We start from the raw sequence: 15410 nt of genomic DNA on the forward strand, positions 1-15410 counted from the left end.
AAAATGGTATTCTCTCTTTTTGCATGTTTATTAGCTCATGTGTGCCTTTTATGCTTTCCATTCTGTCCATTCTAGTGGATGTAAAATCCTTGGCTTACTGTTTCCTTTGAGTATTTTATTTTATTAAAAAAAATTTTTTTTGAATGTTTATTCATTTTTGAGAGACAGAGACAGAGCACAAGAGGAGGAGGAACAGAGAGAGGGGGAGACAGAATCCAAAGCAGGCTCCAGGCTCTGAGCTGTCAGCACAGAGCCTGACGCAGGGCTCGAACTCACAAACAGTGAGATCATGACCTGAGCTGAAGTCTGACGTTTAACTGACTGAGCCACCCAGGCACCCCATGTTTCTTTTGAGTATTTTAACTGTGTTATCTTTGGCATAACATTTTGCTATCCAAGTGTGATGATAATCTAAGTTTCTTTATAAATGAGGAGATTTTTTTGCCTAGATGTCAGAGAGTCTTTTTCCTTAAAATATAATCATTTTATTTGGGTAGATCTTTGGTGTTAGTCTTTCTGAATTGATACTCTCAGATAACTCTCATATCTATAGCAGTATGCATCCTTTGAGTATGTAGTTTAATTAAAAAAATAATAGTATTGGTTAAGTTTTGTTTGTTTTTGTTTTTTTTTTTTTACCGGTTTTATTGTTCTTTTCCCTTATTTTGGTTTAGTTTTTTAGGGACTCCTGCTGTACATATGTTGTATCTCTATTGCCTATCTTGCAATACTTACTTTCTTTCAGAATTTAAAAAAAAATCTTATGCATCATTTCTTTTTTGGTTTTAAAAAGATTTCTCTGTTTTTGCTTTCTTTTTCTCTTACAGTATTTATTTGGTCTTGTGTTCCTATCAAAAATGACTTTCAAATTTATAAATTAGCTCTTGAATTCTGTCAACTCATTTTTGAGTTTTTCTAATTCTTATTTATGTTCTTTCATGCCTTACCTATTTTCCTTATGCCTTTTAGTTTTTTAATAGTAACAGTTTTGGTCGTTTTTTCCTCTTTTTTTTGAACACTCATTCTGGCATGCTTCCCTTTTCTGTAGGGATATTATTCTGCTACTCACTATATTTATAGTAATTTTGTAAGGGATTTTATCCTGTTAACTTTTTTTTTGCTCATTTTATATAAAATTAGTTCTTTTGAGTTCTTTAGAAATTGGCTGTTTTCCTGTGTGTGTTTGTACACGTACTTGCATGCATGTCGGCCAAAAACCTTACTGCTGCTTTCTGACATTTCCTAGCTATTTGCCTTTTGCACACTTTTATCTGGACCTTCTCTTTTGTCTCTGTTATTCCTGTCCCGCCCAACTTTGATTGCACTGCCAGAAGTTTCTCCACAGTGTTGGGCCCTGTCCAGAAAGGCCTGATAGGTCAGTGTTGAGAATTCCTAGGGGTCACACTGCTCCAGTTGATTCAGGCTCTGCTGCCTGATTCCTTGCTCTCACCCACTATTAGAGCAGGGGAAATCCCTCCCAGTTTCCACTGCTGTTCTCAAATTGTTCTGCCATTCTTTCCAGTGAAGAATACCTATCAGTTATTTGGGGGTTCTTCAGGTCTTAGGTATGTCAGACACTGTATGGCTTTCCTTCCACGTAGGTATTGGGAACACACAAGTCTCATAGCTGGTTGCTCAGCCCTGACTGCTTGTGTTTTATACCTGAAGAGCATTTATTGGTTACCTGGATTTGTTGTAAATGTCTGTGGTTTTTTTTGTTTGTTTGTTTGTTTATCATGCAGTTGCCCTGCTTGTTTTTATTTGAGAATTCAGGAAGGTTCAGAATCCATGATACTATGGCTGTTTATTTTTCCAGAAGTCTGAGCTGCTAATGGTCAAATTAGTGCTAGTTTAAAAAAAACAGCTTTCTATAAAGGGGAATTTAGTTAAAATTAAATTGAATAATTAATCATATACTTGTTTTAGTTTGTTATTTTTTTTTTGTAATTTTTTTTAATGTTGATTCATTTTTGAGAGAGACAGAGCACGAACAGGGGAGGGGCAGAGAGAGAGGGAGACACAGAATCCGAACCAGGCTCCAGGCTCTGAGCTGTCAGCACAGAGCCCAACACAGGGCTTAAACTCACCTGAGCTGAAGTCAGACGCTTAACCAGCTGAGTCCCTAGTTTGTTATTGTTGACAAATCACTTTGTGTTAGGCCCTGGCAGGGTTGTTCTTAGCTGGAATATGTAGATGAGTATGTGAATCCCTCCCAGGCTGGGCCTTGATACCCCAGGCTATTTACAGTGCCATTTGTTAAGTAGAAGTGTATATCTCTTCTACTAGTGGAAAAGTGGTTTGGTTTTATGAATGGGATGACGCTGAACTTGGATTTTAATGAACTGAAACTTGCAAGACTGATGAGATGCTAAAGGAATCCTAGGTGTAGAGAGGAGATACAAAATAGAGTTTGCTAATGTATGGCATGCTTAAGCAGGTATTCGTGGTTCTGTGTGTTTAGAGCAAAGACTAGGGTGCTGGGAAGCAAGTTGGAGTTGTATTTCACAATGCTTCATACTAAAGAATTTGAACCTATGGCCAATGGAATGACAGGATTAGATTGTTTTACAGTGGTAACTCTTCAAGGATGTCTGGGTGGTTCCATTGGTTAAGCATCCACCTCTTGATTTTGGCTCAGGTTATGATCTCACGGTTTGTAGAATTGAGCCCTACGTTGGGCTCTATACTATCTGTACAGAGACTGCTTGGCATTCATTCTCTCTCTCTCTCTCTCTCTCTCTCTCTCCCTCCCTCCCTCCCTCCCTCCCTCCCTCCCTCCCTCCCTCCCTCTCTCTCCCTCTCCCTCTCTCTCCCTCTCTCTCCCTCTCTCTCCCCCCTCCTTTTTCCCCTCCCCATGCTGACATGCATTCTCTCTTTCTCTCTCTCAAAATAAATAAACTTTAAAAAAAATGATAACCCTTCAAACATGAGGGAAGGTAAATTGTAAGTAGGTGGAGGTAAGAAACCTATTGAGAAGGTCAAATAAGACAATGGTGAAGGTAGAGGGAAGGGGAAGTGTGGAATAGTTGAAACCTTTGAATTTTTTTTCTTAATTTATTTATTTTGAGAGAGAGGGAGAATGCGCATGCCCGAGCAGGGGAGGGGCAGAGAGAGGGTCCCAAGAAGGTTCCATGCTGTCAACACAGAGCCTGATGTGGGGATCCATCTCATGAACTGTGAGATCAGGACCTGAGCCAAAATCAGAAGTCGGACACTTAACCAACCAAGCCACCCAGGTACCTCAGAGAGCTTTGAAGGTTCTTGATTACCAACCTGGTCTGAAGTTCACAAAGCATTTAAGGCTGGGGTTCTCAGCCCTGGTTGTCCATTAGAATCACTTTTTAAAAAATGCTTGCCAGCGCCCCTCTTCCGGTTTTATTTAATTGGTATGAGGTGGGGGGTTGTACATCAGCAAGCACTTTGAAACTGTTCTCAAATGATTCTCATCCCCAGCCAGATTTGGGGATCACAGACATCTGGGTAATCATTAAATGAACTGTAGCAAGCACTAATCCAGGAATTCCCTGCCTTACTAAGTGCTGGAGCTGCACAGAAGCAGTGGTGCAGGCCAGGTTTTCGACCCTGGTTCACTGCAGCCAAAAACTACACTTAGACTGGCTCACAAGTAAAACCTTAAGGAAAATATCTTCTCATCTCTTTCTCATCGAAAGTTCCTGATATTTTCAGCATTTCTTTATAATTTTTTTGTGTTATTTTTAAATTTTTAAATGAAAGAATTACCAAGCAAGATGTAAATGAACAATATAAAAGTACATAGAATAAAAGATTAGTCTGGGGCACCTGGGTGGCTCAGTCGGTTGAGCGACTGACTTTGGCTCGGGTCATGATCTCACAGTTTGTGAGTTCGAGCCTGGCATCAGGCTCTGTGCTGACAGCTCGGAGCCTAGAGCCTGCTTTGGATTCTGTGTCTCCCTCTCTCTCTCTCTGCCCCTCCCCCACTCATGCTCTGTCTCTGTCTCAGAAATAAACATTTAAAAAAAAAAAAAAAGATTAGTCTGAGCCTCTTCCAAGGAAAAACAAAAAAAAGCAGAAGAATAATTTGCTTTAAGTACTTTTCAAATGACTAAGGCATCCTGTTATAAAATCATGATGGGTGAAATATCCATTGAAAGTGTAAAACTGGCCAATGGGTATTCATGTAACAGTACAAAGTATTTATTGGTATTCAGATTGTGCATTGCGACTGTTAAACTGATATCAAGTTTTGGTTTAAGATCAGACAATATCCATAATTACCTAAAAGGGCTACTAAAATAACTCTTTCTTTTTTAAATTACATATGTATATGAAACTGAATTTCTTCATGTAATTTACTAAAAAGCAACATGTTACAATTGAATGCATTTTCTTTCATTTTTTTAAATTTCTTATTAGTGAATGTTGGATTTTGTCAAAGTCCTTTTCAGGATCTTTGGATATAATCATAAAATTTTTTTCCATTGAAATTTAATAATAGGATATATGATACCAGCGAATTTCCTTATATATCAATCTTGCATTCCTATAATAAATCCCTTTGTCATGGAGTATTTATATGCCCCCTGTTTGCTCTTTTTTGGCTTAATACTTTTTGTATAGATATACATAAATTATGTTGGGCTTTAATATTTGTAGTGGGGCTCTGTCTTTATGGACAGTCACTATCAGAGTTAGATACCAGTATTCTAGTTGCTTTTTAAAAAAGAGTTGAGAAGCTTTCCTTCATTTTCAATGCTCTGGATGAGTTATATGGAGCTTTGAGGCTATGAATTCTATGAAATCATCCTATGAATTCTCTTATGAATTCTTCCATGAAGTTGGTGGAATTCTCCTATGAAATCATCTTGTTCCTGGTGCTTTTTTTGTGGGATAATTCCCTCATAATGTTCTCTATTTCTTCTCCAGAAATTACATTGTTTAAATTGCATTTTTAATTTCTGATGGAGTCATTTCAATAATTGTGTGTTTCCCTAGGGAATTGTCTGGTTCGTGTAGATTTTCAGATGTATTTGAATTTGTTCTGTAAAGTAGTTTCTTATATTTCTAATGCTGTGCTAACAGGTGTTTCATGCTAATCATTTATTTTTGAAGTTTTAGGCCTGTTTCTGGCTGTTTTGAAATTTGGATATTGTCTGTCTTCAAGTTATAATAAGGGAATGGTTTTGTGTAGTGATTTGTTCTTATATTATTTTGGGAAGATATATAAGGAGACAGATTCAGACAGATGCCATTGTTTTTGGCTAGCTAGATGTTTTCCTGTTTGGTTTTTTTTTTTCAGCATTAACCATTTTTTGCATTAGCTTTATTGCAATATAATTTGCATACCATCCAATTCACCCTTTAAAGCATACAATTTGATGGTTCTTAGTATATTCACAGAGTTGTATGACCATCACCAGTCATTCCTTCAGTATTTTCATTACCCTAAAAAAGAAATACTGTACCATAAGCTATTACTGCCCAGTCTCTCCATCCTTTCCCATCCCTTGTTTTAGACAACACCACGTACAGATTTGAATTTGTCTTTTCTGAACATTTCTTGTAAATGGAATTATACTGTATATGGTCTTTTGTGATTGGCTTCTCTCACAGCATGTGCTACTACTTCATTTCCTTTTACTGCAAATACTATTCCATTGTATGGATGTACACATTTTTATTTATTCATTTGGATAAATAAACATTATCCATGTTGATGGATATTTGGGTTGTTTTTCCCTTTTTGGCTATTATAAATGATGAGGCTATGAACATTTGGGTTTAAGTCTTTGTATGGGCATATGTTTTCATTTTGGGGGGGTATATACCTACAAGTGGAATTACTGGTGTTTATTTTTTTTTAAGGAGTTTTTCTTTTTTCGTTCTTGTTACTTCATTAGGCTTTGGGGTAGGAAGGGGGGGAGGTCATGACATATGCCTAGTCTGTGGTGGATATAGTCTCCTCTCTTGTGGACTAGATAGCCTATCTCCTCAGGTGGTTTAGATTGTAGTACATAGTGTAATACAGTGTTATATGAAAACATACTCCTCTGCTTTAGTGATTCTGGAACCCTAGGAAAATATTTGATGTTTCTTTAGACAACTCTGAATACTTCGTTTAATTTCAAGGGAATGGTGTGGATTTCTTTAAGATTAATTTTTTAATAACTTGGAAATATTTTGAATTTCTTTTTTGTATTGGCATGGCTTTAGTCATTGTGACTAAGATTTTCAGTTCATTTAGAAGTATGTCATGTGTTATTTCCTTTAATTAAAAACATATTTTAAAGGGTTTGATATGGTTCTACTTTCTGTTATATGCAGTGTGCATGTAAGACATGATTATAATGTACTACTTCCTAAAGATATTTTTAGCATAATTGAGGGAAGGTGAAATAACATATTTGATTTTCACAGGTGTTGATTTATTATACAAAATGGCATCAGATGTTTATACTAATTGTTTATTCTATAAGTTAGTTGCCAGTGTTTGTGATGGTCACACTAGTATACTGCCAATACCTTCAGGAACCCTTTTGATAATCAAAAATAAATTCCAGGATTTCAGTGTTGAGAATTTTTAAATGTATTTTAGTACTTAAAAAGCACTCATGTAATTGTCAGTTTTTAATATTCTTTTATGTCCAGCATTTATTAGAACATGCATTCCCATACCAGGATAGATCATTCTGATATGAATCTACCCAAGTGTTTGGATCATAGGTGTAAGGTGTAATAAGATTGTAATTTTTATATCTAAACTTTTTTAGATTATAGAGTGTGATAGAATGAATAGTTATTTTTCATACTGGCATTGTTTTCCTATAATTATTACTTTAGGCTCCTGGATTTGGATTTGGAATTGCAATATCTGGTGGAAGAGATAACCCTCATTTTCAGAGTGGGGAAACGTCAATAGTAATCTCAGATGTTCTGAAAGGGGGACCTGCTGAAGGACAGCTACAGTAAGTGCATTTGCTCTTTTGGGTGCCTATGTTACAAGCACCGTTCCTACCCTTGGTCACTGGCACATAGCGCTAGTGCATTCTTTAATATATATTGCCATTTATGTCTATCATAAACAGAAAGCTAGTCACTGTAAAAGTAAAAATGGTGAAAAAAAAACTTGCCACGCAGTTTGGCGTGGAATTTAGCCTTCGGGAACCTCTTACCCTTAATCTTGTCCTTTTTTTTCAGTTAAGATAAGCAAGAGAAAGAGAGGCAAAAGATTACCGGCTAGCAAAAAGTGAGCATATAATCAGGATTGAAAGAAAATTGGAGTGAGAAGGACTTTATTTTTTAAAAGGGAGTAACTTTTCCAGCTATGCCCTGTAATTGTACTACCAAAAATCATTTTTTGTATTGTGGTACCTGTTTACTCTTATGTAAAAACAAAAGATTTAAAAAACATTAATGACCTGTGATTAGTGACTTCCTAAATGTTGTTGTAGGAGATGGGAAAGTAAATCATTTGACATTATTGTAACATTATCTGAAAGTATCCACAAAATTGTGGAACTATCCATCTTGAAAGTATATTCATAAACCTGTCTGTATGTTTTTTTCTAATATGTCATTTTGGTGGCCTTTTTTTCCTTAGGGAAAATGACCGAGTTGCGATGGTTAATGGAGTTTCAATGGATAATGTTGAACATGCTTTTGCTGTTCAGCAACTAAGAAAAAGTGGGAAGAATGCAAAAATTGTAAGTATCTTTTACCTTTACTTTAGTAAGAGTATCAATTTTATCATTGAAATGTTTCTGGTGTTTGAATTCCTCTTTCCCCTTTAAGAAAACGAAAACTGGATCAGTACTTATAAAGTTAGCTTACAAAAGTGTTTCTTCTAATACTGATGGTATGTTTTATCACAGAAAATATATTTTCTCAAAGTTTAGATACTAGGATTTTTTTTCGATTGAAAAAGAAAGGCAGTGATTGAAAGGTGAAAGGTCACCTCTTTATGGCTTAATGTTCCCTTCTCTTTTAAGTTCTGAAGTTAGACTGAATCTTGGCATATAGTCTGTTTGAAATATTTAGCCCTGTTTTCTGTTACAGGATTTGTTTAATGGGCAAGTTTTACATTGTCCCTTGAACACATACATCATCAACCACTTTCCTTGTTACTGTGATACAGTTTGAGGAGAGAGAAAGTGGTAAGATTTTCTTTGTAGAGTTGTTGAGGGTGCATTTTAATGTTACTGTTTTAGTATATAGCTAGAATATTTCTTCTATTTCATTATTTCTCTAAGTCCACTTTTTTTTTTTTTTTTTTTAAGTTCAGTTAACTCTTGATAACTGGTCTCCAATCACAGTTAAAACTAAGCAGATGTGGCACAGCATAGATTTAATGTAACAGTTCTGTTTAAAATCATATCCATGTTTAGGAACACAGTAGCTACTTTACCCACTTTGCTCCTTCCCCCATTCTGCCCATCTAGCCTCTGAAAGGACTTATTAAGGCACTGCTTTAAGCCCTTAGTTCAGGTATAAAGAACAGGAAGAGGAGGCTGGGTAGGCAGCTAGATGGATTGTCCTGCCTTGTCTGTTGAGAACTTTGCTACTTCCCAGCAGACACTCAGAACCACAGTGGACCCAACAGAAGGGAGAGGGCTGGAAGTGAGGGGAAGGCCTGCCCTGTTTTGACTTTGGGGATTGGGTGAGAGCTAGGAGGTGTATTCCCTGAGACTGTGCACTTCACAGTTGCTAAGCCCTCTTCCATCGTCTAGGCTGCTGTGCCATATGGTTTATTTCTGCACCAGTATCTTTGCTGATGAGGTGAGAGTTTTCTCAGATTGCAGTAGACCCACTATTTAGTTACTGCATTCCAAATGACAGACATCTTCTTTTGGGTATATATTTTCACAACTTCATTGTAGTCCTATTTTTACACTTGTAGTGTTATTTTTAAATCACAGTTCATATACTTACTGGCTGGTGTGTGGTAGAGTTTTTAAAGTTTTTATAACATGAGATTGTAATATTTATAGAAGCAAATTGCTAATTTTTATAAATTGAGTAAGTTTTAGCATTCTTGCCTTAGCTGCTGATGTTGAACATTGTTACTATTTTTCAGTATTTTTCAACTGCATATTCAAAGGTGAGCACCTTAGGTAAATTGGGTGTTTTCTTCCTGTATCTGAGGTTGTGAGCTTCACCTGTAACCTCAACGTTTTAAGCTCTGTTCCTCTGAAATGTTGAGCTGTTTTGTTCACCATGCAAAATATTCAATATACATATTCCACATTGATAATGCATCTAAGAAAGTTGTATTTCTGCACTATAGACTTCTCCCCATAGAAATCATTTTATGAGAAGTAGGTCCAAAACCTGTAGTGTATTTGAAATAGGAAAAGGATTTGGGGCAGCTCAAGGATGGATTTTGCTCTGATTGTACTTAGCTACGTGACTTGGAGAGGCAGAATAAAACCCCAGTGTCTTACAATGTGGTCTTTCATTGTGAGGTGTCTTTCTAAACTCTTAACGCATCCCCAGCCAGAACCAAAACCTCAAGGTCATTATATACATTGTTTTTGCTTTGTTTAGTTTTGTTTTTTTCATTTCTGAATAATCAGCTCCTCTTCCTTCCTCCCCAATCTACCAATCTGTTTTCCTCCCTGTGTTCTTACATTAAGGTGGTTGGTTGTTTATGTGATTTTCTTTCCATTAACCAAGAGCTCCCTGGGTATTAAATAAACTGTTTCTTTTCTGTTAAACTAAAGCGTTAGAAGTCCTTTGATAATATAACTATCATAAATAGGTTTAGTTTAGTTTAACAATAAGTGAAGTTAGAAGTAGTTTATGACACAGTGAGCGTGTATAATTTTTACTAAAATTCTGAACATCTTTAAAAAGCATTATGAAGTGTGTGAGCAGAAACACCTCCTAGAGATAATGTCTGTGAGCACTTCAGTGTATCTCCATGTGGTTATGTAGCATTTCACTGTGTGTACGTGCTTACCTAACCCATTCATTGGTGGGCATTTCAGTGTCCAGTTTCCACAAGTATTAAAAAAAAAATACTGTGTTCAAGATCATTGTGTTTCTGCCTACTTGTTCAGTTACTTTTTAGGAATAACTTCTTGGGAGTGGCTTCTCAGTCAGAGGGCATGAATGATATACGCATCACCAGCCCTTCAGAAAGATGATAGGGCATTGAGAGTCCAATTTCAGCAACACTTTTTAAATCTTTGCCAAACAGACTGACGTAGTATTTCAAATGAACTATTTTACAGTACAAATGAGTTTGGTCATGTTGTAGTGTACATACTGCCCATTTATGTTTCTTCTTTGCTTATTCCTTAGCATTTATATGGTGATGATTGTTGTACTAGGGTGTAGTATATATTAGGATTATTAGCCTTTTATCATATATACTGCATATATTGTGTGCCCATTTGTTTTTTTGAGTGTAGGTTGTTTATGGTGATTGTTTTGGAGGGGTTTGTTTTTATATCACTTTGTTTCAACATTGAAATGTTTTCATTTTTATGTTGTCATGTCTGTCAGATATTCACTTGGTTGGTTCTGTCTTTGGTGTCAGGCTTATAAAAGCCTTTTACCTTTTACCAGTTATAAAAGTGTATAACCTATATTTTATGCTAGTACTTGTGTAGAATTCATTGCTTTATTTTACATTTGAATCTTTATGTCAGCTAAACTGTCTTGAAGTAGGCATTTCCCCCTAAGTTTGTTTCAGAGTTTTCAGTGTTAAAATCAAGGATAGTTGCCAAACCTTCTAAATCTCTTCTTGTAAGTTTACAACCATTAACGATAATATAAACGGAGAATTGTAACAGGATTGGATATTTTTCAATAAGTTAAGCACTTACTGGTTGCAAATATTTCATTATATGTACAGTTAAATGCATGGCAAGGACCTTCTCTAAACAACTTGAATCTTAATAGGATAGACGGGTACCCACAATCATAACCATAATGCACATCTGAGAATGAGAGGCGTTTCAGGTACAGATTTCCATAGAGGTGGTAAGCACTCTCTTGGGGGAAGACATGGAAAGCTCAGAGTGTTCATCTGGTTACTTTGTTTTTGTTTGTACATAACTAGGGAGGAATTGAAGATTTAAAGTAATACAGCAAAAGTATTGCTTCTAAAACAGTATGTTGGAGATTGAAATAGAGGTGAGACTAAAACGCAGAGAGTCAGGTGGGAATGTTTATAGTAACTGTTACTTGCTAAGGGCCTGAGCTGTGGAAGGACAGGCAGCCTTCTCTCCATTCACAACAGGGCATTGGCTGTCTGACCTTGCCACATATAGGCATCTTGCTGCTGCTTCAGCTTCAGTGTTGTTTCCTCAGAAGGGCCATCTCTGATGACTCTTGGTGGTAGTAGGCAGCAACAAGCACTATTAAGGATACAGCAGCCCTTTGAAGAAAGGGAGGAGATAGGAAAACTTGGAAATGAATAGCAAGACAGAGGAATAGAAGATTAATTAGCAGATTAGTAGTAGAGGACAAATTTGAGGGAGAGATTAAAGTTGTAAGTACCCTGAGGGGGTGTTGTTGATGAGGACAGTCTTGGAGGTGGGTAGGAATAAGAATAAGAACTCATTTGGGAGAATTTCGTTTGTACAGAAAGAGGTTCGACTTGGTCTTTGGACCCTGAAGGAAGGAAGACTAAACAAATAAGGTATTGAAAACCATGTGGAATATAGGGGATGTGAAGTGGCACTGAGCTGTGTAAGTCAGGCTGAGTGATTGGGATCTTGAAGAATAGTTTTGGAATACCTGTGTTAGCAAATTCCATAGAGAGGCAAGAGGTGGAGGAAAGGATTACTGACAAGCAAAAGAATTCTGTAAAGTAAAATGAATTTATGGAGGACCTAATCAGCAAAGTTTGGAAATGCAGCCATCTGAAGGTAAAGATAATACAGGACTGAAGTTTGTCATGGCAGGTGATTGAGAGGTCACAAGAAAGTTATTTAAATATCACAGCATGACGTCTCACACAAACTTGGGAGCAGCACAAGTGAAACCAGGAAAGAATTGGTGAACTGAGAGAACAGAAAGTGGAGGAATCATAAAAAAGATGGGCATAGAAAAGTTTCAGTAGATCAAGGAGTGTTCCCCAAAAAGATCTTGCAGATCTCTGATGAGATTGAGGGTGTACCAGAATGAGACAGTCAAGTGCAGTCCAGGGATTAAGAGGCCACCCAATCAGAAGGTAATGCTTATAGATCTTGAACTTGCAGAAAGTAAAGGAAATAAATGGCCAGGGAAAATTGAACCACATAGCAGTCATTGAGGAAAGAAAGCCAGAAGAAGGGATTTATACCAACAATAGAAATTGGAGAGATACAGAAACTGAACAGTTTATATTGGTAAAGTATTAGCTCCAACTTAAGAAGTTGAATGTTAATGTGGAGGAGGTACAGTAAATTTATCCATTAAGAGTTTTAGTAGGATAGTTGTGGGCCTTGATACTGATGGATTCTGAAAATTTCAAGGAGTCAAGTTGGGCTTACAAGTTTGCAATGGTCTTGGTAGCAACTAACGGTGTATTTGATGGTATTAGAGTACAGTGCCCCATCCTTTATCCAAATCACTAACAATTGCTAGTTTCTCTTTAAGCTTGTGATTATTACACCTAAACAATCTTTCTAAATTAAGTAACTAAGGACTTTATTAGGCTCACTATTCCAAATTTGGTTCTTAAACAGATCTGTTTGTCAAGAGAGCAGAAAACATAACCATTATGGAAATGTATTCTCTAGTAATTTCTTACAATTTTTTGTGTATTTTGTCTCTCTGATTCATAATTTATTTGACATACGACCAGAAAAACATAATTTTCCTTTCTCTTAAGAACTAAAAGTGTATGTAGAAATCAATCAGCTTTTTTTGTAATCTTTATTTGTAGACCATTAGGAGGAAGAAGAAAGTTCAGATACCAGTTAGTCGTCCTGATCCTGAACCTGTATCTGAAAAAGAAGATGATAGTTATGATGAGGAGGTCCATGATCCGAGAAGCAGCCGTGGAGGTCTGGTCAGTAGAAGGAGTGAGAAGAGTTGGGCAAGGGATAGAAGTGCAAGCAGAGAGAGGAGTTTGTCCCCACGGTCTGATAGGCGATCTGTGGCCTCCAGTCAGCCTGCCAAACCCACCAAAGTCACATTGGTGAAATCCCGGAAAAATGAAGGTATTCTCTACCAACTTGTTTATCATTTTCACGTGAAAATGTTAACACTAATTTTGATGAGTGAAATTGCTGCCCTTTCCTATCCTCGTTTTTGTTGTCTTTTGTTATCTTCATTGTTGTGTCCTGTTGCCATAAGTCCTATCCCATTATAGCAGGCTTCAGGGATCACCTACTTTTCTCTTCATGAATTGATTTGGTGCAGCAGATCATACTTCAAATAAATTGTCCAGTAGTTGGATTTTGAATTTCTTGTTGTGGTTAGAATAGCCAAATACAAATTATGCTAACAAATGTCACACCAGTACCAAGCTGAATTTCAGTGTTTTACTTAGCTGTTAGGATCAGTAGTAGCATAACCATTGGAAGAGATCTTGGGGCTTTTTGGGAAGGGGGGCAGACTTCTTTTTAAATGAAGAGATTAAGGGGAAGGAACCCCTGATAGGGCATTTCTGTATAATGCAGGACTTCTTTAAACTGAAGCTAGCCGCTTCCCCTTACTTAATCAAATTTGATAAAAATGAATGCGATTGTGACCTCGTCCTGTGGACATGTCTCTCAAATGCAGGCAAGCATCTGTGACTGATTTTGGTGAAAAGGTGTTCTACTAAGAATATCATGTAGGCTTGCTTTGATCTGCTACACCAGCACCTGACAGACCTTTTTTCTAGTTCTTGCTCCCCACCCCACTCTATGGTGGACATCTCAAACTGTCTACCCTTGCTGTTTCTACTTCATTTTGCCACTCATTCGTCAACCCTCTCTGACCTGGTATCTGTTACACCTTGCTCCCAAAGCTGTTAAAACTAAATAAATCCAGTAGAAATTTTCAGTCTTTATTTTACTTGCCTTTTCAGTACCATTTTGCATAGTGTTAACCACTTCCTATATTTTGAAATAACGTCTTCTCTTGGCTTCAGTAATACTGTGTTCTTTTGGATCTCTCACCCCCTTACGTATCCTTTGCAGGCTCCTTCTCATCCTACCCTTTAATCTTCCATAGATTTCTATTCTGGAATCTCTTTTTTCCCTCAACATAACCTCTTTAGGCAATTGCATCTGCTCATTGTCTCAGTTAGCTGCTGCTGATGGCAAAACTTATTTCTCCAGCCCAAGTCTGTGTAGTTGTGCGTGCCAGCTGACTGTTAGGCATATTGACTTCAGTATTTCACGTAGCTCCCTCAGACTTAACACACCTCAAACAAAACTTCTACCTTCCTCATAAACTTTTTGTGTTTTCTTATGAAGTTGCTCATTAGATATATTCTCATCTACCCAGTTTCTCATGCCAGTTATGGAAAACATTGTACTTATCCTTGACATCTCTTTTTTCCTTACTTCCCTGTACCCAGTTAATATATCGTAACTTCTTCAATACCATTCTTAAATAACCTCCCACTTCTGCCTTTCTCCACTATCACCACCACCTCCCTCATCCATGCTACTGTAATCTTTTTTTCTTTCAGCTTTATTGAGGTGTAATTGACATATATAAATATATAAACTTATATATATTTAAGGTATATAACATGATTTGATACATGTATACATTATAAAATGATCACAGTCAAGTTTATGACATCAGGCATTTACGTGCATTGACATGTATTTACTTAGTTACCTCAGTTACTTTTTTTTTTTTTTTTTGGTGCGGTGAATAACTATCATCTCTTAAGTGGACATGAGTCTCAGAAACTAGTCTCTGGATCCCTTCCAGTCAATTCTGCAGACACCTTCACAGAGTTAAAGGATCTTCTGTGACATTTGTTATTCTTTCGCATCTCTCTTAGTTACTCCTCAGTCGTAGCTATCCTAACAGTTATGACTTCCTTCATACCTTTTGGGACATTTGTTTGTAACCATTCTGTCTCTACCACCTCCCACCCCACATACACATTCACAGGTGTACCCTAATCCTTCTGGTTTAGTAGTATTTCTGCTTTAGTATTTCTTCCTCTCTGGCTCTGTACTGGACACTGAATCCTATATTGCCTTTGTATGAACTCTTCCTCACACTTACATTTGCCCCTACTGACTGTTGCCAGAGTGTAGGGCCTCTGTCTCATTCGCTGCTTTTTAGCCATAGTGCCTGGCGTATAGTTAATATTTACCCAAGGAAACACTTGGAGTTGATGAATATGTGAGGATTACTTTGAAGTAATCTCTGTATTGATTATTTATAACTTTTTAATCTTGAATAAGGACATTTTTGTCATTTGTACTATATTCTTCTGTGATATAACAACCATTTCTCAAGCACGTATATTTGACTGCCTAGAT

At 36.9% G+C, this 15410-nt stretch overlaps 1 protein-coding gene across 12 annotated transcripts in view; it reads left to right on the forward strand.

Annotated features, from left to right (window-relative positions):
* The window catches only part of TJP1 (tight junction protein 1), a 244372-nt gene that overhangs the window by 175117 nt on the left and 53845 nt on the right, over positions 1-15410 (forward strand). For all 12 annotated transcript variants that reach the window (XM_042988226.1, XM_042988227.1, XM_042988229.1 and 9 more), the window contains 3 exons: positions 6820-6944; positions 7580-7682; positions 12857-13133. In XM_042988226.1, the coding sequence (XP_042844160.1) occupies positions 6820-6944; positions 7580-7682; positions 12857-13133 (505 nt within the window). The remainder of the gene's footprint in view (positions 1-6819; positions 6945-7579; positions 7683-12856; positions 13134-15410) is intronic.

Source organism: Panthera tigris, chromosome B3 (genome assembly GCF_018350195.1).
Source record: "Panthera tigris isolate Pti1 chromosome B3, P.tigris_Pti1_mat1.1, whole genome shotgun sequence".
In the NCBI taxonomy this organism is placed as follows: domain Eukaryota; kingdom Metazoa; phylum Chordata; class Mammalia; order Carnivora; family Felidae; genus Panthera; species Panthera tigris.